Source organism: Silurus meridionalis, chromosome 17 (assembly GCF_014805685.1).
Source record: "Silurus meridionalis isolate SWU-2019-XX chromosome 17, ASM1480568v1, whole genome shotgun sequence".
NCBI lineage: Eukaryota > Metazoa > Chordata > Actinopteri > Siluriformes > Siluridae > Silurus > Silurus meridionalis.
In genome coordinates this window covers 1,596,760-1,623,337 of record NC_060900.1, presented here as the reverse complement: position 1 = coordinate 1,623,337, position 26,578 = coordinate 1,596,760, and the positions used below count along the sequence as shown (strand labels likewise).

Below are 26,578 nucleotides of genomic sequence, written 5' to 3'. Positions count from 1 at the left end.
ACAGAAATATACTGTAAACACACCTTGGATACACAATGGGAATGCACTGGGAACACACCAGGTTCGAGACAGGACACTATGCTCACTCTCTCATTTACCTGAATATTTATAGGAGGGTGAAAAAACTTGAAAACCGAAGAAACCTGTAAACCAAACTTTGGATCAAACCAGGAATCATGACATATTTTGTCCATAAAAAAAAATCTTCTAAATCTGACAAACCTGACCTGTAATAACCTCTGCCCTCCCTGACTTTGCCATGCAGATGATTTCTGCAGAAATGCCATCAATCCAGGTTACAGAATCATTATTGAGATGTTTAGCTGTGTATCCATGGAGCGCTCTGCAATCTGCTCCTGCTACGACACATTGGGCTTTATGCTAATTCCTCAATAAAGGAGACGTCGGCTCGGCTCGGCTCGGCTCACCTTATTGATTCTCAGGCCTTCTCCCCCACGCTCGACTCCCCTTTCCTTTCCTCGTCTCTCATCTGTTGCGCTTTGAGCCGCCAGACATCAAAGGCTTTCATCAACAAAATGGAGGCGCGAAAGACCTACATGAAAGACGGGGCTTTAGACGAACCTCCTAATTATAATTGCGTTTAGTGTTTTTATTTGTAATTGGGACAAACGCCAGGCCTTCGTCGCTCGGATCCGAGCGGATGGGGTGGAATTCACTTTATGGATTTAAACAGCACTCTGGCTGACTTAATTAAGCATAAGATAAACGAGAATGCAGTCACACGCTTAGAGCTCCGTGTGTGTGTGTGTGTGTGTGTGTGTGTGTGTGTGTGTGTGTGTGTGAGCCTAAAGGGAGCTTTCGTTCAAAGGTACTCGAGGTCCGTGACGAGGACATGACCAAGGAACAAGGATAAGAATATGATTAAGGGAGCCAGGGGTCTTTTTTTCTTTTTCCATTATCATCATCATGTGTGTGTGTGTGTGTGTGTGTGTGTGTGTGTGTGTGTGTGTGTGTGTGTGTGTGTGTGTGTGTGTGTGTGCGGAGCTCATTGAAGTTGTCTAATAGAGGCTCGGGCTAATCCGCTAGTCTGAATTTCCACTTCAGAAGCCCTCTTAGTCTTCATTTAAACATCTGATTAACGCCGGACGATGAAGGTACGACGTTCGGAAATCATCAGACATGGACACGGAAGCTGCTTCTTATTAAAGACTTTATTAAAGTGGTGCTTTTTCTAGCATCCTGTCACGATATTTAGCTAAGGAATTGGGACACGCTGCCGGCGCCGGTCTCTAGGGAAAATAATCAATGGAGCGGCGTCACGTTACAGCCCTGAGGGTAATTATTTTCCGATAACAGCGCGTCCTTCATGTCTTTAACCCCCACAACCTCTAACAACTTCAACCAAAAGACAAACCATTACAGGATTTACAGTAATAACATTCCATACCATAACAGAAGAAAACAAGCTATAACACCTTACCGTTTCTATAGCGACGGCTTGTCCACTTTATATAAGCAGATGAGTGTAAAATGTATTAAGGAAGGAAGGAGTCTCCAGTGTCAGGGCTTTGTAATATTGCTACACCAGATATAATGCGTTTAGAACAATGTGCATGATGTCATACTACATAGTGTTTATGGGGTTGTATACGCATTATAACGACCGCAATGCCTTTTTATTCATAATTCTATTAACTTGCATTATGATGTTATAACATCTTACAGATGTTCAAAGAATGTGGGTCATTATAGATTAAATATTTAGTAAATACTTGCTAAAAATGGCTGCATTGTGTATTTTTGTAACTAATTATAATAAATATAAAGATTGCCATACCTTGTAAAGCCTATTTTTAAGTCACTCTAATCATGTTCATATAACATACATCACAACTTAATATAAATGTTATAATAATTCATTATGCATACGGCCTTCATGAATAAATGCACAGTGTTTCAGTTTATTACATTATAAAGATTGCTATAACTTGTAATTAATTATATAATATATACACACACACCTTTATATGACCTTTATAGACATTTATAAGGCATTATAATATTAATGTAATGTCATATTCTATTTTTAAACATAAACATTGATCATTATGGGAATAACTCTTATAGAAAGGTATAATGCATTAAAAACATGGTCGTTATGTCATATGAATAGATTATAACATGATATGAATGTAATAAAAAATCGTTATACTTATGACCGTTATAGAAGTGTATAAGGTGTTATATGTAATGTAACATAATGAATGTTTACAACAATCGTTGTACATATGACCTCATAGACATGTACTGTATAAGGCATTATAAACATGGTCGTAACAAGAGGATATATGAGCTATATAACACTTCGTGACACTTCATGACTTTGCATCAATAACAGTCAACCTTCCATTGATTAATTTTCACCACAGCAGCAGGCGTTTTTTCCCCTCACTTACTCACTCCACGACACGGCGTATCTGATTAGCTGTAATTCTCCTGCTGGGTGAATTAGCTCCAAAAATAAACCGGAATATTTGAGATACCGGCACGCCGTGGCTAATCAACTGTGTTAGAAGGAAAGGGAATTTGTAGCCTTTTTGTTTTGGACTAAAACCTGTCGCTTTAATAATGGATGATGCCGATCGGATCACTTCAAGCGTTCAGCACAAGTGGTTATAGATCAACCCAAGATTATAGATTCGTACAAGGAAGGTTTCTCTCTCTCTCTCTCTCTCTCTCTCTCTCTCTCTCTCTCTCTCTCTCTCTCTCTCTTACACTCTCTATCGTGGTGTACAGAATACTGAGCTTAAATCTGCTGTATGAGATGGATAGAGTCTACATTCTGTTTCCCTCTCCTACACACACACACACACACACACACACACACACACACACACACACACACACACACACACACGAACGTACAGAAGAGCTCTAAAAGTACCACAGGGGGTCATTGTTGTTTCATTGTGAGTACATTTCAACACAAGTCATCAGCTGCTTAGAGCCAGAAATGGCAGTATATAGTGTGTTTATAATAATAATAATAATAATAATAATAATAATAATAATAATAATAATAACAACACCGTCAATGCTCCGGCGTGATACACACTGTGCTTTGTGTGTTAATAAAAATGCAATATAATTTGCAGCTTTTTTTTCTCTCATACGATCTCGATGGGTCCATGAATCGCAAAGTAGTTCTCGTGACACGCCTATGACGCGCCTATGCACCTTCACCTGCCATAATCATGAGTAACCACAAGTCACAAAGCAACAAGGACCTTGATTTCTTATGCATAATTACAACAAGGTGTATATGAAAGCATTATAAAATGTTATAAATGTATGCATTAGTCACCATACATCATAGGCCTTCATATGTTCATTATAAAACATTGTTTATAACATGCAATGCCTTTTCATAATCATTTAGAGCAATAGGTATAATGTCAATATAAATGAATGCAATAGAAGACATGAATATGAATATAAATGAATATGCAATAGACATTCATAAGAGCATTATAGACATTGCTGTAAGAAATGATGCATCATTAATACAGTCTATAATGCTCTTATGAATGCATTGTAATATGTATTTATAGGTAATACATAGGACATTCATAAATACTTAAATACCAGCAAAGGCATTACCTATAATAATGTTTCGTCATTAAAAAGTGCATAATGTATTTATGAACACATTATAATATGGTATGAATGTACAGTGTCTGTGGGCCATGATACATATTTAACGTATTATAAACTAATGCCTTTTGTAACAAGTTGCTTGCAATTAACACTGTGTATAATGCTATATGAAGGCTTTATGACATGATTTGAAAGAATTAATAGGCCACTCTACATTTTGATTGCATGTGCATTTATAAACGCATTATACACATTATTGGAAAACTTGAATGCCTTATTGAGCATTATAAGTACAACCTTGATAGAAATGTATGAGGCATTATAATCAGGGTCGCAATGTTATACACATAGATTATACAATGATATTAATAAAGCTTGTTATACATATGACCTTTATAGACACATATAAAGCATAATAAACACGGTCATAATGCCATAAGAACAGATTATAACATAATATGAATAGACACTATACATATGATCTTAGTTGGAGTGTATAAGGCATTATAATCATGGATGTAATATTAATGAACAGATTATACCAGGAAATAAATAACTGTATATAGTGTATGTTTTGTGTATAACCTTTATAGACATGTATAAGGCATTATAAACATAGTAATAGTGTTATACAAATAGATTATAACATGCTATGAATATAGACCCGTACAACCCTTATAGAACTGTATAAGGCATTATAAACATGTCATATGATTCGATTATAACATAATAATTGTATACATTGTTCATTAAATTTATGAACGTTATAGACATTTATAAGGCATTATAATATTAGTGTAATGAGAGATTTAAATGTATACATTGATTTTTATGGATATAACTCTTATAGAAAAGTATAAGGCATTATAAACAGGGTCATAATGTCATAAGAGTGGATTATAACATGATATAAATGTAATCAAAAATCTTTATACTTATGACCGCTATAGAAATGTATAAGGCGTTATAAACATGGCTGTAATGTCAAACAGATTATAACAGGAAATTACTGTATATATTGCATGTTTTGTGTATAACCTTTATAGACATGTATAACACATTATAAACATAGTAAAAGTGTTATTATGCCATGCTATGGATATAGACCCGTACAACCGTAAATATAACTGTATAAGGCATTATAAACATGGTTATAAGCCATTATGCCTTCATAACAAAGCATAAAATGGCATAAGACTTCAGGATCTCTTTATTTGACGAGATCTGGTAATAAACCCGTCGGTGTCGGACGCTGAGGTGCCAGACTTCAGCTCTCTGTGCTGTAAATCGTGATAATACGAAACAAGATGGCTTCCAGCTCGGCACACGGAGGAAGCGTTGGAGGCGCAGAGTGATTTGTTATGAGCTCCTGACCGCGAGAAGCCTGAGTTATTGCCGCTTTTAGCGGAGCGGTCAACAAACTTGATTATTTTTGTATGAGAGCAGGAAAGTTGGCAGGGCTGCCTGATTGGATTGAGCGTCTCCGCTCCGAACACGTCTTTACAACCCGATTCCCGTCCAATTCATTATAACCTGCTAAAACTATAAAAAACTATAAAAACTATAAGATTTAGCCGTAATATCAAACTGATAGCGGACCAAGGTTAGAACATCAGATTGAGTCCACAAACGGAACGTCCCACTCACCATATTTTCACGTATGTCTGTAAAATCCATGTCTAAAGGTACAGTTTTTTGAGATTCTTTTTTTATTAGTCTTATTAGTCTGAAAATTTAGATTTGAATTTTTTTTTAGCTATAACTCAAAGTGAAGTAATAAAACTATCAAAATTGTAATATATTCTAACCTAATGAAAGAAATTAAACTTTTTGCTCTTAAATCAAGCAAAGCTAATGTCTTGCTTTATCGCTACAATTATTACAACATGCAGTAGTGAGTTCGAAAGCTTTAAGCTCCACCCACTAATCAACAGAAAGCCATGTGATGTGGTTTATCACTATAAATTAGAAGCTGCTGTGTGTCTTCACGATATATAGAGATTTTTATCGGTTTTACAAAAAGAAAAAAAAACATTACTGAAATGTTTATGTTAATTGTATGTTAATTGCTCGAAAATGAATTGGCCCAAATACCGATCTTTGATGCCATTAAAAATTATTCTGCAAATCTATTAAAATCATTCATACACACAATGTCAGTATAAAGTAGTATATTTAATTAAACGAAGCCTCATTTGCATACATACGTGCAGAACTGTTTCGCCATGTTCACCTCCAGAGTTTCAGCACAAAGCAGGGCTTCCTGAACTTTCTTTGCTCTCAGGGATTCGTTTCCAATTAAAAATTTCCCCTTAAGGATCATTTGAAGAGAAAAGCAGAGCAAATTTTTCATACAGACAACGAAAAAAGATTACAGCGAACAACATTCAGGAGAAGTTTATGGTTAAGTTGTAGGGGGTAGAAGGTGGAGGGAATAAAAAGTGGGGTGTAGGGAACTAAGAACTATTGCGTAGGTTGTAGAGAGTGAAGAATAGATGGAGTAGACTGTAGTGACCAGTCATTATGTTGGAGAACCATGACCTGAAAAGATCCCCAGAGCTATAGGTAATGTTGAATGGATCCATCCATCAGAACCACCCTGGTCATCAGAATCCCAAAGCACACAAACTATTCACTATGTAGGTCCACAGCACCAACTGGCTTATGAGGAGCATCTGTTGAATATGTCTTATTCCAAATATACCGTATTCCCAATAAATAATATCAGAGCCAGAAGGTTGTTCTGGTGTTCTGGTGCAGTCAAGAAGAAGCTCTGAATCAGACATATTCTCTCTTCATAGCTTTATTTTACATAATAAAGAGATTAAACGGTCGACTGACTCATTTTTGTTCCTGCTTGTAGTCTAAATCGTTGATCTGCAACCACCAGACCATGGACCAGTACCGGGCAGAGGATCATTTGGTACCGTGCCACACCAAACAAATAGGCACGTTTTAATGTTTATTTAATTTCCATTTTATTGACTTTTGCAGTCCCCAGGATGTTTTATTTATTTAATAAAATGACCACTTTTGCCTGGGCCAAATTCCAGCACTTGTTTCAGTTGCATTTTCTTTTCTACGCATCGATAGTTGAAGCTCGCAATGATTCTGCATGAGGGTGAGATGAATTCCTTTTTAATTCTATATGCAATCATAAAATATATAATCAGATCATATGATGATATGGTGATATCAAAAGGTTTCGAGAGTAATTTTGTAGCAGACCAACAGATGGCAGCACACAGCTGCATGCACAGTCACAGGGAGCACCAACTTTCATAAGTCAGTGTGTACAAATAAAGACTTCCAGGACATGTTCCAGAGGTGCTATGAACACTGGGGGCGCTGTAATACTGTGCAAGCGGAATATTTTAAACGTGTGTAAATGCAGATAGATAAAGTACTAAACAGAGCTCGTCTCGAAACTTTTTGATATCACCACATAGATATAATAGTCATATGATTTCATGTTTTTGTGTTTATTTATGTGGTCCATGAAAAGACTGATTACCTGGTTAATTAAAAATAGTGTGCTAACGTCACAAAAGGTTTTTTATAGCGATTAAATCATTCGGATTCGGCATTTATTTTTACGTGTAAAAATATTATTAAACATAAAGGAATAAACAGACAGAAACCCACACCCAGGGCTTTCATTTCACAATTGATTTCAACTGCTTGCATTTAGATTTTTGTATTTTTTGCACAAATAAAAAAATCATTATCGATCGGAAACAGATGATCGGTATACCGTCCATACGGTTCACACACAGAGCCAACTTAAGAACCGATTCCATTTTCCTGGTGAATCGACTCAATAAAAAAATGGGAGGGGGGAGAGGAGGGGGGCGAGTCGATTCCTTTGCGAGGAGCTCGAGCGGAGGAGGTGAGAGATGCGCGCGCCGCGTGCGGTCCACGGAGCGGATTCCAAGCGCTACAGGGGTTTCAATTAGAATCATAACAACAATAATAATAACAATAATAATAATATAACAATGATACAAATTAATAAAAGAAATTACATCAGAAGAACGTAAAGGAAATATAATTAAATATATATATATATATATATATATATATATATATGTGCAACAATAATAAAAAAAAAAAAGAAATTAATTGAAAGGAAGCAGCGGTCGGAGCGGGCGCGCGATCTGCACGGCACCGACGTTTCTGGAATTTCGGCGTCTGCGTTAAAATGACGTGAGACACGTGGAAACTGGGGCTCACGCGCTCCGACATTATCCTGTTGTTTTTATTTTATTTTCGAATTAATTTCTTTGTGGAAAGTTGGTTGGAGCGCGAGCGCGGTGAGGACTATCCCGGGTTATACCCAGCGGCTCTGTGTGTGTGTGTGTGTGTGTGTGTGTGTGTGTGTGATAGCGGGTTAATTAGACTGCATGTACATGGGGACAGATGGAGGTATACAGTAGGTAGTGGTGTACAGACTGGGGCTGGAGTTTTCTGGAGCTCAGACTGAAGGATGGGAAGTTGAGCGCAGAGTGGACTTTCTTCAGATTTGTGGATGATGTGACACACCAAGCTTCATCTCCAACCCGTGGTTTTTCTCCCTGTTTCTCCCTCCGATTCTGTGCTGTTTGATTTCTCCCCCTGGATGGAAGTTCTGCCCACCATGCTGCACCTCGGGCTTCTGCTCTCCGGGTTCCTGCTTCTAGGAGGTAAGATGTTGCTTCTCAGCTTGATCTCATGTTCATGTTCGATGTTCAGTTTTAGTGCGTGCGTGCGTGCGTGTGTGTGTGTGTGTGTGTATTGTTATTGAATTACAGACTGTACACATGCAGGAATGGGTTCTGTAAAAATTCTAAGAATTTTCCAGACTGTGTAATTACTGTAGTGTGTGTTTTGACATATTCCCGCTCGCGCGCGTGTGTGTGTGTGTGTGTGTGTGGAGGAAAACCCCAGTCTCGTGCGCATATAGAGTTACAGCACACATTCTTCTGTATCGTGGATCTGTCATTAAATACCAATTAATCCAGTGTTTATACAATCAATTACTGTAATACACCCCCCTCTCTCTCTCTCCATCTATCTTTCCCTCCATCATTCTGCCCATCTCTAGTTTTTTCAATGTCTTTCTGTCTCTCTTTCTCTCTCTGTCAATCTCTCTTTTCCATCCATCTCTCTGTCCATATATCACTCTTTTTTCTCCATCTCTCTCTTTCGCCATCCATCTCTTTGTCCATCTCTCTGTCCACCGCTCTGCCCCTTCTCTGTCCATCTCTCTCTCTCTCTCTCTCTCTCTCTCTCTCTCTCTCTCTCTCTCTCGCTCACCTTCTGTTTATTCCATGTGCTGCCTTACTTTCTCACTGTTTTGGTCTCTTTACATGTGGGAAGCACAGTCCTGAGATTTGAATGGTTAAAATCTCCAGCGACAATAAACAATCCGTCAGGGTGTGTGTTTTGTATTTCTCTAATGGTCCCGTAGAGTACACTGAGCATTTCCTGAGCATTAGCGCTAGGTGGTATGTACACTCCGAGCACGAGTAGTGTGTAGGCAGTGATGGGTGTAGGGTGCAGGAAGTGTAGGGTGTAGAGTGTAGAGAATGTAGGGAGTGTAGGGTGTAAGAGCAGGAAATTTAGGGTGTAGGGAGTTTAGGGTGTAGGGAGTTAGGATGTAGGGATAATGGAGTGTAGGGTGTAGGGGGTGTAGGGAGTGTAGGGAGCAGGGAGTAGGGAGTATAGGGTGTAGGGAGTGTAGGGTGTAGGGAGTGCAGGAAGTGTAGGGTGTAGGAGTGTAGGGAGTAGGGAGTGATGGGTGTAGGGTGCAGGAGTGTAGGGTGTGAGAGCAGGAAAATTAGGGTGTAGGGAGTTTAGGGTGTGAGAGTTAGGGTGTAGGGATATGGGGGTGTAGGGTGTAGGGAGCAGGGGTGTAGGGAGTGTAGGGTGTAGGGAGTGTAGGGAGTGTAGGGTGTAGGGAGTGTAGGGTGTAGGGAGTGTAGGGAGTGTGGGGTGTTGGGAGTGTAGGGTGTAGGGTGTAGGGAGTGTAGGGGTAGGGAGTGTAGGGGTAGGGAGTGTAGGGTGTAGGGTGTAGGGAGTGTAGGGTGTAGGGTGTAGGGGTAGGGAGTGTAGGGTGTAGGGAGTAGGGAGTGTAGGGAGTAGGGAGTGTAGGGTGTCGGAAGTAGGGAGTGTAGGGTGTAGGGTGTAGGGAGTGTAGGGTGTAGGGAGTGTAGGGTGTTGGGAGTGTAGGGTGTAGGGAGTGTAGGGTGTAGGGAGTAGGGTGTAGGAAGTGAAGGGAGTGTAAGGTGTAGGGAGTAGGGAGTAGGGTGTAGGGTGTAGGGAGTGTAAGGTGTAGGGTGTAGGGAGTAGGAGTGTAGGGTGTAGGGAGTGTAGGTGTAGGGTATAGGGAGTAGGGAGAGTAGGGAGTAGGGTGTAGGATGAGTAGGATGTAGGGGTGTAGTGTGTAGGGTGTAGGGAGTAGGATGTAGGGAGTAGGGTGTAGGGTGTGGGAGTGTAGGGTGTAGGAAGTGTAGGGAGTGTAGGGTGTACACTTTTTTCTTCTTCATCTTCACCTCTTTTTTTCCTTTCTTTCTGTCATTCTTCAGAGCTCTACTCATCTCTCCCCCTCTTTCAGTCACTTTTGCATGTCACCTCTCTCTCTCTCTCTCTCTCTCTCTCTCTCTCTCTCTCTCTCTCTCTCTCTCTCTCTTCCTTTCCCTTTCATCCCACCCAATCCATCTTCAGCATCTTTCCTCTCTCTATTTCCTCTCTATCACTCTTTGTTTATCCCTCTATGTCATATTATTCTGTTCAGTGCTCTCCCATCTCTCCTTTCCTTCTCTCTCTCACTCTCTTCCTTGCTTCCTGTTTCTGCTCCTCTATCTGTGTCTTATTATTTTTCCACATCCCTCCCTCTTCCCCATCACTCCTCCTGTGCTTTCTCTCTTTTTTCTATATCTCTCTTTTTCTCTCTGAACGTGTGTGTGTGTGTGTGTGTGTGTGTGTGTGTCTGTGTGTGTGTGTTTGTTACGTTTGCGCTTCGTGTTCTTTTAGACCTTCTAGTAAACAGGAAATGGGGTTTAGGGGATAAAAGGAGAGATGTTCCAGAGGTCGGGTCTAAGCCGGCTGTGATGTGGACAGGTACTGAATTACTGAACATGTTGCTCTCTGTCAGAGAGACCTGTGTGTGTGTGTGTGTGTGTGAGAGAGAGAGAGAGAGAGAGAGAGAGTGACATTCTTCCCTGTGTGTAGAACAGCAGATATCTGCTGTGAATTCTAATACTCAGCTGCATATTCGTTCTCTCTTAGACACACACACACACACACACACACACACACACACACACACACACACACACACGGCCCGTGTTCCAAATCTCCACGCTCTTCAGCAAATGCTGAGCAATGCTATCTGGGAAATAAACGCTTATCTCGAACACATGGGAATTAAAAACGAGGAAAAAGAGGCGATGCAGGATTTTGCTCTATTTAGATTTTATTAGTTTATAGAGTTTATTGGAATCAGAAACTCTTTATTCAGCAACAACACACACACACACACACACACACACACACACACAGGAAGCTGACTCTGCAAATCATCACACACCGTATACATTACGTTCCACGCAATCTGTTCATCATCCGATTTCAATGTCCGCCGCAATGATGAGGATCGTTCACTTCAGAGTGCAAACATCAGAGCTCCAAACATGTTCTTCCACATGCTCTATTCCATACATGTTCCTCCATACACTCTATATACTCATACTGAAGAATAGGGTGTATAAAGTAGGGTGCATGGAGTAGGGTGAGTAGAGAATGGTGTGTGGAGAATGGTGTGTAGAGTAGGGTGTGTGGAGTAAAGTGTGTAGAGTAGGGTGTGTGGAGTAGGGTGTGTGGAGAATGGTGTGTAGAGTAGGGTGTGTGGAGAATGGTGTGGAGAGTAGGGTGTGTGAAGTAGGGTGTGTGAAGTAGAGTATGTGGAGTATGGTGTTTAGAGTAGGGTGTGTGGAGTAGAGTATGGTGTTTAGAGTAGGGTGTGTGAAGTAGGGTGTGTGGAGAATGGTGTGTAGAGTAGGGTGTGTGGAGAATGGTGTGTAGAGTAGGGTGTGTGGAGTAGGGTGTGTGAAGTAGTGTATGTGGAGTATGGTGTTTAGAGTAGGGTGTGTGGAGTAGAGTGTGTGGAGTATGGTGTGTGGAGTAGAGTATGGTGTAGAGTATGGTGTGTGGAGTAGGGTGTGTAGAGTATGGTGTGTAGAGTAGAGTGTGGAGTATGGTGTGTGGAGTAGAGTATGGTGTGTGGAGTATGGTGTGTGGAGTATGGTGTGTGGAGTAGAGTATGGTGTGTGGAGTATGGTGTGTGGAGTAGAGTATGGTTTGTAGAGTATGGTGTGTGGAGTAGGGTGTGTAGAGTATGGTGTGTAGAGTAGAGTGTGTGGAGTATGGTGTGTGGAGTAGAGTATGGTGTGTGAGTATGGTGTGTAGTATGGTGTGTAGAGTATGGTGTGTAGAGTAGAGTGTGTGGAGTATGGTGTGTGGAGTAGGGTATGGTGTGTAGAGTATGGTGTGTGGAGTAGGGTGTGTAGAGTATGGTGTGTGGAGTAAAGTGTGTAGAGTATGTGGAGTATGGTGTAGAGTAGAGTGTGTGGAGTATGTGTGTGGAGTAGAGTATGGTGTGTGGAGTATGGTGTGTGGAGTAGGTATGGTGTGTAGAGTATGGTGTGTGGAGTATGGTGTGTGGAGTAGAGTATGGTGTGTGGAGTATGGTGTGTGGAGTAAAGTGTGTAGAGTAGTGTGTGGAGTAGGGTGTGGAGTATGGTGTGTGGAGTAGAGTATGGTGTGTAGAGTATGGTGTGTGGAGTATGGTGTGTGGAGTAGAGTATGGTGTGTAGAGTATGGTGTGGAGTAGAGTATGTGTGGAGTATGTGTGGAGTATGGTGGAGTATGGTGTGTGGAGTAGTATGGTGTGTGAGTAGAGTATGGTGTGTGAGTATGGTGTGGAGTAGAGTATGGTGTGTAGAGTATGGTGTGGAGTATGGTGTGTGTAGAGTATGGTGTGTAGAGTAGAGTGTGGAGTATGGTGTGTGGAGTATTGTGTGTGGAGTAGAGTATGGTGTGTGGAGTATGGTGTGTAGAGTATGTGGAGTATGGTGTGTAGAGTATGGTGTGTGGAGTATGGTGTGTGGAGTAGAGTATGGTGTGTGGAGTATGGTGTGTGGAGTAGAGTATGGTGTGTAGAGTATGGTGTGTGGAGTAGAGTATGGTGTGTGTAGAGTATGGTGTGTGGAGTAGAGTATGGTGTGTAGAGTATGGTGTGTGTAGAGTATGGTGTAGAGTATGGTGTGTAGTAGAGTATGGTGTGTAGAGTATGGTGTGTGTGGAGTAGAGTGTGTGGAGTATGGTGTGTGTAGTAGAGTATGGTGTGTGTGGAGTAGTATGGTGTGTGGAGTAGAGTATGGTGTGTGGAGTATGGTGTGTGGAGTAGAGTATGGTGTGTAGAGTATGGTGTGTGGAGTAGGGTGTGTAGAGTATGGTGTGTAGAGTAGAGTGTGTGGAGTATGGTGTGTGGAGTATGGTGTGTGGAGTAGAGTATGGTGTGTGGAGTATGGTGTGTGGAGTAGAGTATGGTGTGTAGAGTATGGTGTGTGGAGTATGGTGTGTAGAGTATGGTGTGTGGAGTTGGGTGATGGAACAAATTGCATGTCTCCTTCTTCACAAAACGCTGCTGAACCGAAGGAGAAATAGTTACAGAAATTATAAACTCATGGCCTGATTTTTAAAAGCAAAGCTGCCATGACCCCCGAGTCCCTGAAAGAGCTTCAGAACACACCCCTGAGCACACCCCTGAACACACCCCTAAACAAACCCTTAAACACACCCCTGAACACACCCCTAAACAAACCCTTAAACACACCCCTGAACAAACCCCTAAACACACCCTAAACAAACCCCTAAACACACCCTGAACAAACCTTAAACACACCCTAAACAAACCCCTAAACACACCCTGAACACACCCTAAACAAACCCTTAAACACACCCTGAACAAACCCTTAAACACACCCTAAACAAACCCCTAAACACACCCATGAACAAACCCTTAAACACACCCTAAACAAACCCCTAAACACACCCTGAACACACCCTGAACAAACCTTAAACACACCCTAAACAAACCCCTAAACACCCCTAAACAAACCCCTAAACACACCCTGAACAAACCCTTAAACACACCCTAAACAAACCCTGAGCACACCCCTATACAACCCTCTGAACACACTTCTGAACAAACCCTGAATACACCCCTGAACAAACCTTAAACACACCCTAAACAAACCCCTAAACACACCCTGAACACACCCCTATACAACCCTCTGAACACACTTCTGAACACACCCTGAACACACCCTGAACAAACCCTTAAACACACCCTAAACAAACCCCTAAACACACCCTGAACACACCCATGAACAAACCCTTAAACACACCCTAAACAAACCCCTAAACACACCCTGAACACACCCATGAACAAACCCTTAAACACACCCTAAACAAACCCCTAAACACACCCCTGAACACACCCCTATACAACCCTCTGAACACACTTCTGAACAAACCCCTGAATACACCCCTGAACGAGCCCTTGAACAAACCCTTGAATGAGCTCCTGCACAAACCCCCAATTGAGCCCCTAAAAAACCCTTGAATGAGCCCCTGAACAAACCTCTGAATGAGCCCCTGAACGAGCCCTGAATGAGCCCTGAATGAGCCCTTGAATGAGCCCGCAATTGCTCCGGAGAGAGCACTCATGAATCTGGGTCAAGTGTGAAAATGGCGTTAGGGAGAGCTGGAGGACTTTATCTATCATGCTCTCTAAACCGCCCCCAAACGCCCCCCCCCCCAAACACACACACACACACACACACACACACACACACTCTCTTCATTTGACTCTTTCCTAAAGAGTGACGCAGGAAACGAGTTTTTGCTTACCATGCTCGGCCAGAATGTGCCACATTACAGTACATTTCTCTCTTTCTCTCTCTCTCTCTCTCTCTCTCTCTCTCTAACTGCAGTCTCTCCACCCCCTCATCTCTCTAGTGTGTGGTGTAGAAGTAAGTAGGGAAGAAAGCTGAGGGGAAAAACAGCAATGTGTCCGAGTCTCAGAGGGAAAAAAGTGCAGCGGTGAAACTTGGGGTGTGTGTAAATAATAGACTAGCGACAAAATAACACCTCACCGGATCTGCATTTACGTCATAAACACTAATAATACTGCATAACACACACACTCTCTCTCTCTCTCTCTCTCTCTCTCTCTCTCTTAATCTCTCTCCCTGTCCTTTAAATGATCCGTCCCTTCTCTCTTTTCTTCTCTCACTCTTTCATTTCATTCCCCCTCTGTAAAGCAGATTCTGTATTCTAAATGCTGGCATTATTTCCTCCTGAGCCAATTTATTCTTTCATACTTTTTTAATTAATTTAAATACACACACACACACACACACACACACACACACACACACACACACACACACACACACCTCCTTAATGCACACGTGTGTTGCATTGATGTCACGTCCTGTAATGAAGTTCAAATAAGCGAATATGAAGTTTATCTGACAACTACACGTGTAAAAACATGTCGAAGTCACGCTAGCCGAGGAGCATGACCTTTCCATCCATGTTCATAAGTACAGCCATTTACCCCCCCACAGCTCCGTCCTCCTACCCCGGGGTATTCATCATCAGCATGAAACCTGCCAACCGGCCTTTTAACCATGTGTGTGTGTGTGTGTGTGTGTGTGTGTGTGTGTGTGTGTTTCAGTTTATGTAATGGAAGGGTATCATTTTGTCTCATTTTTCTCACAGAAAATGATAGTGATTTTACTGTGTGCGTGTGTCAGTCAGCACACACACACACACACACACACACACACACACACACACACACACACACACACACACACACACACACAAAACCAATTTGAAAAATGAATGAAAAATCTTGTACTCGTCTTGTACTTCTGTTGGGTTTCATCCAATGAAATGCTTCCTACAGTCTGTATGCCCCGCCCCCAGAGGCGTGTCTTACGCTACAGTAGCATACATATAAACATTTAATTTTATTTATACATTTTATAGTCCTCAATTCCAAGATTAAACATTTCACTTACTCATATTGTTGCAGTATTGTGTCTCATCTAATTAAAATGCTTCCTTTAGTGTTTATGCCCCGCCCCTAAGGGTGTGTCTTACTTTACACTTTTTAAATATAAACAGTGGTTATGTTCCCTTGTTTTTTATATTTTATAGTTCATAATTTTTCCCGACTCATCTTCTACTACTGTTGTGTTTTATCCAATGAAATGCTTCCCACAGTGTGTTTGCCCCGCCCCCAGGGGTGTGTCTTGCTCTACAGTAGCAGCTTCTATATAGTCTTTATTTTAAAGTGCGTCATGACTTGTATCTTGTACTAGTGCTGTGGTTTTATTCAATAATATACTTCTTACAGTCTATATGCCCCACCCACAGGGGGCGTGTTTTACTCGAAGTAGCAGTGTCTGACCAGTATTCTCTCTCTCTTTTTTTTTTATAGTTTACCATTTCCAGGATTAAATATTTCACTGATTATCTGGCACTAATGTGTCTCATCCAATAAAAGGCTTCTCACAGTGTGTATGCCTTTTTTCTTGCCGTAAAACAAATGGGTGTGGCTTATTAATTTTGAAAGGGGCGGAGTTTGTGTACATTGGAGGTTTTATGTTAGCTAGAGATGTATGTGAGGATAGCTCGCTAGTTTATAGCCAAATTGCGGTTCCGTTTTACCTCGTTGCTTGTCATGAATCTCTAAGGTAATGAAATAGGTTACTAGCGGTTAACTAGCAGGCTAGCCGTGCGCTAGCTTCACAGTAGATTAGCAGCGAGGAGTTTCAGTGAATACTCCATAAACAGGACGACATACACTCGTTGCTTTGGCAGACTGATGTCCAGATGTTGTAACATCCTATTCAAGACTGAGGAGTGTCTCTGATTTGCATATTTATGAATATTCGTGTCAGCGTTTGCTTGTGATGTGTGTAGGATAGATGCAAACTTCGGTTTAAGAGTGTTTTATGGATTTAAATTAACCAGTGTATTACTGACTCATGATGCTCTAGAAATGACTCAGAAGCTCTTCAGAGGACGTTTTCTCTTCTGACTGCCGCTGTTTACAATAATAATAATAATATCCTCTGGAAATTGCAGGTAAAAAACTTGTCTCTTTTTTTCTCCCCTTTCATTTTTCACCGCTGACTCATTTATTATAAAGCTAAATTTAGCGTAAAGCTCCTTTTTATAATAAAAAACACTAATTGAACTGTAATAAATTGACGACGTTGTGATCCTTAACCTAAACCTGGACCTCAGGAGTTAACCTGGACCTCAAGAGTTAACCTGGACCTTAGAAGTTAACCTGGACCTCAGGAGTTAACCTGGACCTTAGAAGTTAACCTGGACCTTAAAAGTTAACCTGGACCTCAGGAGTAAACCTGGACCTCAGGAGTTAACCTGGACCTTAGAAGTTCACCTGGACCTCAGGAGTTAACCTGGAACTTAGAAGTTAACCTGGACCTCAGGAGTTAACCTGGACCTTAGAAGTTAACCTGGACCTCAGGAGTTAACCTGGACCTTAGGAGTTAATTGGACCTCAGGAGTTAACTTGGACCTCAGGAGTTAAATTGGACCTCAGGAGTTAACTTGGATCTGCAGAGTATCTGAAGACATGTTCATTTTTCTTTCATGCATGCTAGTCATGGACATGTCGGCGGTGTCTAATGAGAAATATGCTAATACTGCAGAGGATAATAAGTTATATTTACAAGAGGGCACTTGTGGAGGCTGAGGGAAATATCCACACCTCCACATATTGGAAGATGTTCCTTACCTCATGAGAGGATCAGCGAATATTCAGTAAACTAGAAAACCGTACTGTCTGTTAGCAAACCACACATTTCCTAGCAGAACTGGTGCTACGTTCACTCCATGCTGTGTGTGAGGTTTATCTGCTTTTACCTCTACAGTTACCTCTCTGTCTAACTTTGTCTCTACCTTTGCCTCTGCATTTACACCTGCCTCCACCTCTGTCTTTATCTGTATCATTTTCTCTTCTGCCTCTACCTCGGCAACTACATCTGTCTCAAATTTTTGTCTTTACCTCTGTCTCCACCTCGGCATCGAACTATCTGGACTGTTTTTTTCTACCTCTGGTCCTACCTCTAACTTTGACTCTATTTTTGCATTTACCTCCGTCTTTATCGCTCTACCTCTAACTTTGACTCTACTTCTGCCTCAACCTCTGCATATACCTCTGTCTCTATTGCTACCTTTGTCTCAAATTGTGCCTCTACCTCTGTCTCTGACTCTAAATTTGTATCCTGGCTGACAAGCGCGGAAAGATCACGATTCAGATTTGGTGTGTGTTCGTAGGAGTTCCCACGCCGGATCTGCAAGCGAGTCGAGTCGAGTCGAGTGTGTAATGTCCACGCTGCAGCGTCCCCGCTGGAACCAATCACGTTACAGTGATGCAGTGCCAGTCTTTTCATTTGCTGCTCCAGCGTTCCCCTGTTGCAGTCTTCTGGCGGTTTAGGCGGGAAAGCTTTCCTTTGGGTGGAAAGTTGGCGAAGAGGGAAGGATAAAAAAAAAACGCAGTTATTGTAGAAACTTTCCCTCGAGGACGGAAATATGGTTTAAATAAACCGGATTAGGAGGTCGCAGGGAAAGTCCCAAAAAACACTAAATGTGTTTTGCTCTATTTGTGTTTTGCTCCACTGAGACTTTCAGCTCTGTGTGTGTGTGTGTGTGTGTGTGTGTGTGTGTGTGTGTAAAATGCTAAATGCCAGTGTTTCTTCAACACAAGACACAATCGCTAGACTTTCTACTGTTCAGTCGTGTGTGAAATTGTTGAGAGCCTAACAAGACAGGACTGACTGCACACAACAAACACCGTGTAAACAGATTTATTAGCATTTTTGGATGATTAGGGCACAGCGAAGAGTGTTTTATTGAGTCATACACCTAGATTTTGACATATTAGGTGTTTTGGATTATCAACTTCTACCAGGGTCACAATTTCAATTCATTTATATTTGTGTATATATACATTATATAGCTGTTTTAACAATGAACACTGTGAGCACTCAGAGCAGCTTTACACAGATAATGTGGTGATAAAGATGATGTTCTTTATAAGTGTAAGTTTGTCCCTGATGAACGATTCAGTGGAGACCGTGGTGAAGGAAAAACTCCCTGAGATGCAGAAGGAAGAAACCTTGAGAGGAACCAGACTCAAGAAGAACCCGTACTCATCTGGGTCGCACCGAATGTCCATTCACACATGAGCTGATGATTATGATTTGCTGGACGTTCATGTGTAAGTGCTGGATTGTGATTGGCTGGCAGTTCTGGTGTAAATGCTGGATTGTGATTGGCTGGAAGTTCAGGTGTAAATGCTGGAAACTCTTTTCTTTTTATCTCAAAAGCATAAACAGAACCCCTCAGACCGATAAACGACTGTAGGAATGTGGTGACTCAGGGGTTTAGATGTTGCTCTTCTGATCAGAAGGTAAGTCTAAATTCCAGCACCCCCTGGATGGAACTGCTGGGCCCCTGAGCAAGGCCCTTACCCTTCTTTAGTGGTATAAATGAGATACATGTAAGTGATTTCTAAATGCCGGAATAGTAGACACCTGTTTATAGCGTATGCGAGAACAGGAGCCTTTTTTTTCATTTAGGTTTTAACGTAACAATAAACGAATAAAAAAAAAAAACCCTCCATGTCTAATTTAATTAATGCAAATTGTAATCGCTGGCACACTGCTGTGTAGGAACAGAAATAAAACCCTTCAGGATGTGCGTCCGAGTTATTAATTATTGAATTCCTATCATATTTCTCCAGCACAAGCAAATGAACGTCTGAAATCATCTATTCGGGATTCCTGGTTGGAGGCTGGAACGTGTTCTGGTGTGAACTAATTTTGATAAATAAGATAATGTACCGGGCCTAACATACACACCGTGTCTGGCGAAAGCAGATTCGATTAACGGTTAATAAAGCGGTATGTTGGTTGCTAACAATGTGATCAGGATGATGATAAACTCTTCTGCTGGCGGAAAAACGTTTCTGCTTCCTGGCGCATGCAGTAAAATCGTTTACGTTACGACGCACTCGTGCTGTTCCTCCATGCGCACTTGTTATCAAACGCTTCGGCTGAGATCTAATCGCTCTGACCGCTCTCTCGCATGGAAAAGATAACACACACCATCTGCGCTGGTCATTTGGGACACACACACACACACACACACACACACACACTGGGTCAGACTTAAATAACAGTAAACAGCACTCATAAACTCGCCATCTCTCTCACATTCTTTCTACAGAATATGTTTATTTACTGACAGGAAAGAGAGAGAGAGAGAGAGAGAGAGAGAGAGAGAGAGAGAGAGAGAAGAAGAGATGGAAGAGTGACAAGCTGAGAGAGAGAGAGAGAGAGAGAGAGAGAGACCAAGAGAGAGAGAGAGAGGAAGAGTGACAGACTGACTGAGAGAGAGAGAGAGAGAGAGGGGAAGAGTGACAGACTGACTGAGAGAGAGAAAGAGAGAGAGAGAGAGAGAGAAGAGTGACAGACTGACTGAGAGAGAGAGAGAGAGAGAGAGAGAGAGAGAGAGAGAGAGAGAGAGAGAGAGAGCACTTTACCCCTCAGTGAAAGTGAGGCTCAGTGTAAATGCCAAGTGTGATGTGTCAAGATGGTGATAACTTTATTGCAGTGTTTTTCTGACTCAGTGTTATTGAACACGACAAGTCCAACAAAACCGATCTGGTCCGATCCAGTCCAACCAGGTCCAATACTGCCTATTCGAGCACATCTAATAAAACCATTTCGAGCAAATCCAGTTAATCCAATCAGATCCAGTTTGAGAAGGTTAAAAAACCAATCTAATTCGATCCAATCAAAGCAGGTCTAACAAAACCAGTCTGATCCAATCCAAGCAAATCCAGTAAAACCAATCTGACACAGTCTGAGCAGGTCCAACAAAACCAGTCTGATCCAATCCAAGCAAATCCAGTAAAACCAATCTGACACAATCTGAGCAGGTCCAACAAAACCAGTCTGTTTCAACCTGAGAAGATCTAGTAAATCTAATCGGATCCAATCCGAACAAGTCCAGCAAAATCAGATAGAAATCAATCTAATAAATCTATTAAATCCACTTCAATCCAATACAAGCAGGTCCAACAAAACCAATCTGATAAATCCAATCTGAGTTATTAAAGTAACTCCAAATTCTATCCAGGTATAATAAAATAAAATAAAAAACAATCAAATCATTCTAATCAGGTCCAATAAAACGAATCTGATCAAGTCCAATAAAAACAATTAAACCCAAACTGAGCAGGTTTAATAAAACCAGTCTGAGCTGGTCCAGTACAGCCGGACTGAACAAGTCCAACAAAACCAGTCCAATCCGAGCAGGTCCAATTAAACTAATCCTAACAAGCCCAATACAGCTAATCCAAGCAGGCCCAATAAAATCGACCTGAGAATAGTTTAGCACAATCAGCTGCAGCCAATCAGAGGAAGTCCTTATGTAAATACAGCAGAGATACAGAGTAGCGCAGTACCGCGTGTGTCCTGTAGAGCAGAACACGGACACCATGCTTTATCTTGTCCAGTAAACTGTGCTGTAACTAAATAAGGAACTGGCCTGATTAGATGCTCCAACACTTGCTGGAGTAATGATGCAGAAATGATGAGGTTCTCTGTGTGTGTGTGTGTGTGTGTGTGTGTGTGTGTGTGTGTGTGTGTGTGTGCTGCTTGTGTAAACTCCACCGCCACATGGGAACGTTTAATGACTCATTCCATGCCCACTTAAGCTTGATTTGAGCGTGAGGGTCGTAATCAGTTGGTCTGGGAATATTAAAGCATAAATTGGTCCTCTTCCATCACTCAAGAAGTCGTTCCCGTAATAACATCTCTCCTCTTACTCATTCTTCACTCCTCTTTTCAAACCCATGTTATCCTTAAATACAATTACCGCTGTAATTACAGAGCGTAACCTGTTCCTGGCGTGAATACGCCTGAAAATAACACATCTAATGCACCTTGAGTCCTAACGAAGGAAGCACGCTGAATTAAGTCAGAAAATAAATAAATTCTCCTGAAGTGCAAATGTCTCCAAAAGAGCATTAGATCCACCTACATGGAGAAATCATGCGCTGATCTCACAGCCTTATATCACCGTAAGGAGCGAGATGAGCATGAGATGATCCTTATCGCTACAGGAGGTTTCACAACAAGGTGTGCAAGATGAACGGACAGCTGAAAAAAAAAGGGCGTTAACTTGACACATGTACATTACAGCACAGGATCAGCCGTGATACAGCGCCCCTGGTGCATACAGGGCTAAGGGCCTTGCTCAAGGGCCCCAGAGTGGCTGCTTGGTGATACTGAAGCTTGAACCACCAACCTTCTGATCATTGAATATTTTATTGTGCTGTACATTTGTGTGTGCGCGTGTAAGTGAGGAGTCGTTCATAAACGATTCATTCATTCTGAATGACTCTTTAATGTGAATCAGATGACTGAGTCGTCGCAAAAAGCGATTCATTTTCTACTGGAGGCACATGGGCAGGGCATTGCAAAATCTCTGGAGTTTATGTACAGGAGACAGAATTGAGTAGTTCGTCTTATGAGTCCTCTGGTCCGAGTAATTTATTTACATTTTCTTTTGTAACAAAACTTTATCACGTTATTTAACTTCATAGCGTACGAACGACTCGGGCCAGAAGATATGAATGAGAAGTCAAGCTACTCCTTCTGTTTATGATAATTTTTCCTTAGCTGCAGTGTCATATTTTCATTATTGGAACATTATTGTAGACGTGTTTGAGGAATCTGCTTATTGAAAATTTAATGTTTTATTTTATTTCTGATCAAAGGAATCAAACGAACTAAATGACTCAAAAAAAGATTTGTTCAATTTGATGAACGAGATTCAAAGAACCGAGTCACTAAAATGATCCAATCTTTTATATACGCATAGATCCGGGTTATTAGGTCAGAACCACACACACATACACACACACACACACACACACACACACACACCTGGCCAGTCAAACACACTATGATTAGGTATTGGACTAAAAAACAGTGAAGCAAGCAGTGAAAGTGACTTAGTTTGAAGGCAGTAAAATATAAATAATAGTTTTTATGATTAAATGATTTGATATAGTCTTATATATATATATATATATATAAAATGATAGATTATATGATATAACGATAGTGTGGATCCGTGAACACTTCCAGCTATCACTCAAGACTCTATGTGTGACGGATGAGGAGTTTTGTGAAATGACACATTTTTGAGAGATGTCAACATGTTATATAAGGAATAACGAATAAAGAAAGGCAGAAGTGCAACAGGAGGTTACCAGGCAACGACGTCCTCTTCCATACACAACTTGTCAAAACGTCCCAGTACTCGAAATGCAGATACGCACTTTAACTGAGTAGTTTTAGTATTCGATTTGGGTTCTGTAGTGTTAAAAGATTTATGATCACACTCTTGATGTCACCCAGATGAGGATGAGGTTTCACTTTTGAGTCTGGTTCCTCTCAAGGTTTCTTCCTCATTACATCTAAGGGAGTTTTTCCTTGCCACAGTCGCCACGGCTGCTCATCAGGGACACCATCATCAAATGAGCACGGCTGCTCATTTGAACGTTCCACATTTAGTCCCCGTTTGCTCCTATAATAAGTTCCACTCTCACAGGATTTTGTGGAGATTTATTCAGCTACAAGGGTGTTAGTAAAGTCAGGTACTGATGTAGGTGAGGTGAGGAGGCCTGGGGTGCAGTCAGCATTCACATTCATCCCAGGGTTGGAGCTCTTTATAATAATTTAGTAATATTATTAATAGCCAATAATAATACATTTGCAAAGATAACGTTTTTCACGTTGTCATTATGTGCTTTTGTTTTGTAGAATTTTGAGGAAAATAATAAATTTAATCCATTTTGAGTCTGTAAAATAACAAAATGTGGACAAGGTGAGGTTCTGTGGAAACTTTCCAAATGCACTGTACATGTGAATGTAATTTCATAGATCGGAGCGCACTGGAGATTTCATCTTCAAATCATTAGGGTTTGTTTACTGTTCAGCTTCTGTATGAATATCACTGGCTATCGTTGTGCAGTCAGAGTCGACCTTCTGAAACTTCCTGGCCAAAAGGTCACAACAACACAATGTTTTTTGTTCTAATAAAAATGGAGATGTTTTTGTGTCACTTGAAGCTCCATCTAGTAAAAATATCATTGTAGGTTCTAATAAAAGGCATTAGTGACAGTTTGGGGATTGGAGCGCAAACACAAAGTATGCTCAAGCAGAGGTGTTTTTTTACTTCTTTCCCAGAAGCAATCAGGTGTCAGGAAAATCTCACTAACAAGCAATTTCAGTGCTTCTTATTTTCCCCCGGACATCAAAATGTCACCCTTTTGCATTTGTGTGGTTTTATTTTTTGTCAGAGCTCCACACAGTCACATTTGATTCAGCGAATTACTGCGAAGGATGTGAAATCTCACGCCTGACAGCTAATTAAAAACTTCTAAACCAGTATCTGACTACTCCTAAACAGGGCTAACCTCGTGTATGTATTTACGCTGTGAGCAGGGAAGAAATTCGCACACAAAAGTTAGCGCTGATTAGCAGCGACGTTGTCGTTCATTCCCCCGAGTAAACGAATCATGCTTTTTTATTTTGTTGTTGTTGTTCTGCCTTAAATAGAGAACAATAGAACTGCAGCGAGAAAACAAAGTGAAGAGAGACGACTGCAGGAAAATCCCAAGGCAGGACCGACTCTCAGGGTGGTGGTACTGTGGGCTACATGTTTAGGGGTGAAGGACGACACGTCTCTAACGATTTTTACGATGCAAGGACACATTTATCAACAGCCCACAACTCGGTTATCTCACAGAACAACGCCTCATCATCAATATCACTTTCAGCACATAACTTCTTACATTCTGTGCAGATCTGAATGGACCAGGGAATTCTCCATAGGACACAAAATGGAGCCAGGCTAATCAGTTTAAACCATTTTCAAGCACTTTAAGCTAATGCTACACTCGAGTTACCTCAGAATATGGAAGTGTTAATGTAATTTGTAACCTCTGTGCTTTCAATCTGAACGGTTTTTAAGTCATTTTAAGTCAAAACTCTACACTACAACCGCAACTGTGCACCTACATCATCTTCATCATCAGAATCAATTTTTGTCTAATAACATAACAAAAACATAAAAATGTCACTGAAATTCAACCTACTCTCCAGTGGTAGCGCTCGTATTCACTGGTCTGGAAGTGGAGAACAAACCCTTTCCCGGGCTGAGACACGCTAGCTAGCTTCAGGGTTGGCGACCTCCTCACCATGTCTAGCTTTTCTTCAAAATCTATTTTTAAGTGTCCGAGACCAAATCAATTTCTCTTCTTCTGTAGGTATAAAAAAAGTCTAACTCTGATGTATTAATATGTGCAGCTACACACGTGTTTTACCAGATTATGAAATTCGATTGGTTAAAGAAACAGCTTTGTATTAAGGAGACTTTGGTAAAAAGTCCAGCAGTACTGACTCTGAAGGCTCTGGGCAGATTAGATTGACATGGCAGCACATAGAGACTGAAATCTGATTGAACAAAAATCTAACATCCACATACACGTACTGGAAGCAGTGCAGCCGAGAGAAACACTACGGCTTGAAGAGAATAAACTGTTGGGACTAAATTAATGCAATTTCATCAAACAAATATTAGAATTTAGGTTGTAAATGTAGGTCAGTGCTTCTGATAGTGTCTAGGGCAGCAGAGAAGGTTTTGCTGGCCCAAATATATATACAGTATATATATATATACTGTATGTACTATATCAATATCTACTGTATGTACATTGTTTTATTGGAGTATGGAAAGTGTGGTGTTTACAGTCAGGGCTTCAGGATGATGGAGATGATCTCACCCACACAAGCTGAATTGTTCGGCTAATTATCATGAATGATTTACAAGTCAAGACTTTACCGCTTTTTATCTAATGCTGCTGTGATAATTGGTGGTTCAATGAAAGGACGCTAACCAGGGCCAGATAAACGCACTCAAGATAAACTGATTTATATCTCCATGGCGACAGTGCTGTCAGTCATTATACGATCTAACCAGATAGGAACTAGCTTTTGTAATTAATGGGAAAAAGTATTGGAACACTTGGCGTTTTCAGCCAGATGTGGATCTACTCCAAACTGTTAGCAAAAAAGAGGAACATAATTCTATGGGACGTCTTTGGATGAGGTAGAATTTCAGCATGGCGATGTCCCTCTGCAAAAAAAAGCCAGCATCATGAAGATCTGCTTTTCATGGGTTTAGAGTGTAAGATCCTCTGCTACAGAGCTCCAACCCTATAGAACATCAATGAATGTGAATGCTGACTGCACCCCAGGCTTCCTTACCTTCTCACCAACATCACTACCTGACTTTACTAACACCCTTATGGCTGAATGAATCTCCACAAATCTCCATAAAACCATGCGGAAACATCTGCTCAGAAGAGTGGAGGTACTTCTAACAGTAAATGGAGACCAAATGTGCAATGGGACGTTCAAAAAGATACCAACATTCCAACCTCATGGTCAGGTATCCACAAACTTTTGTCCATATAGTGTATATTTCTTGAATCTACATTTTAATTGACAAATTTTTAGGATCACAAAAAGTCATTCAGACGCTGTGTGTTCGCGGCTAAAATCTGTGTCCCATCAGTCAAAAGAGCGATTACTGCCATCTAATTGTTTCCTGGAGATCGAGATGATACGCATATGCATCCTCGTCGCTCGTTTAATCCAGCAATCTCATCAGAAAGAGAAAGAAAGGAACACGATTGGAACGCGGATCCTGCGCGAGGGCTAAT

General features: G+C 41.2%; 1 protein-coding gene across 1 annotated transcript in view; it reads left to right on the top strand.

The window, feature by feature from the left end:
• The first annotated feature begins 7,716 nt into the window (after nucleotides 1-7,716).
• si:dkeyp-14d3.1 (transmembrane protein 132C) overlaps nucleotides 7,717-26,578 on the top strand; it is a 163,867-nt gene continuing 145,005 nt past the window's right edge. Inside the window, exon 1 of the mRNA XM_046871716.1 lies at nucleotides 7,717-8,300. Within this exon, the coding sequence (XP_046727672.1) occupies nucleotides 8,237-8,300 (64 nt within the window). The 5' untranslated portion in view covers nucleotides 7,717-8,236. The remainder of the gene's footprint in view (nucleotides 8,301-26,578) is intronic.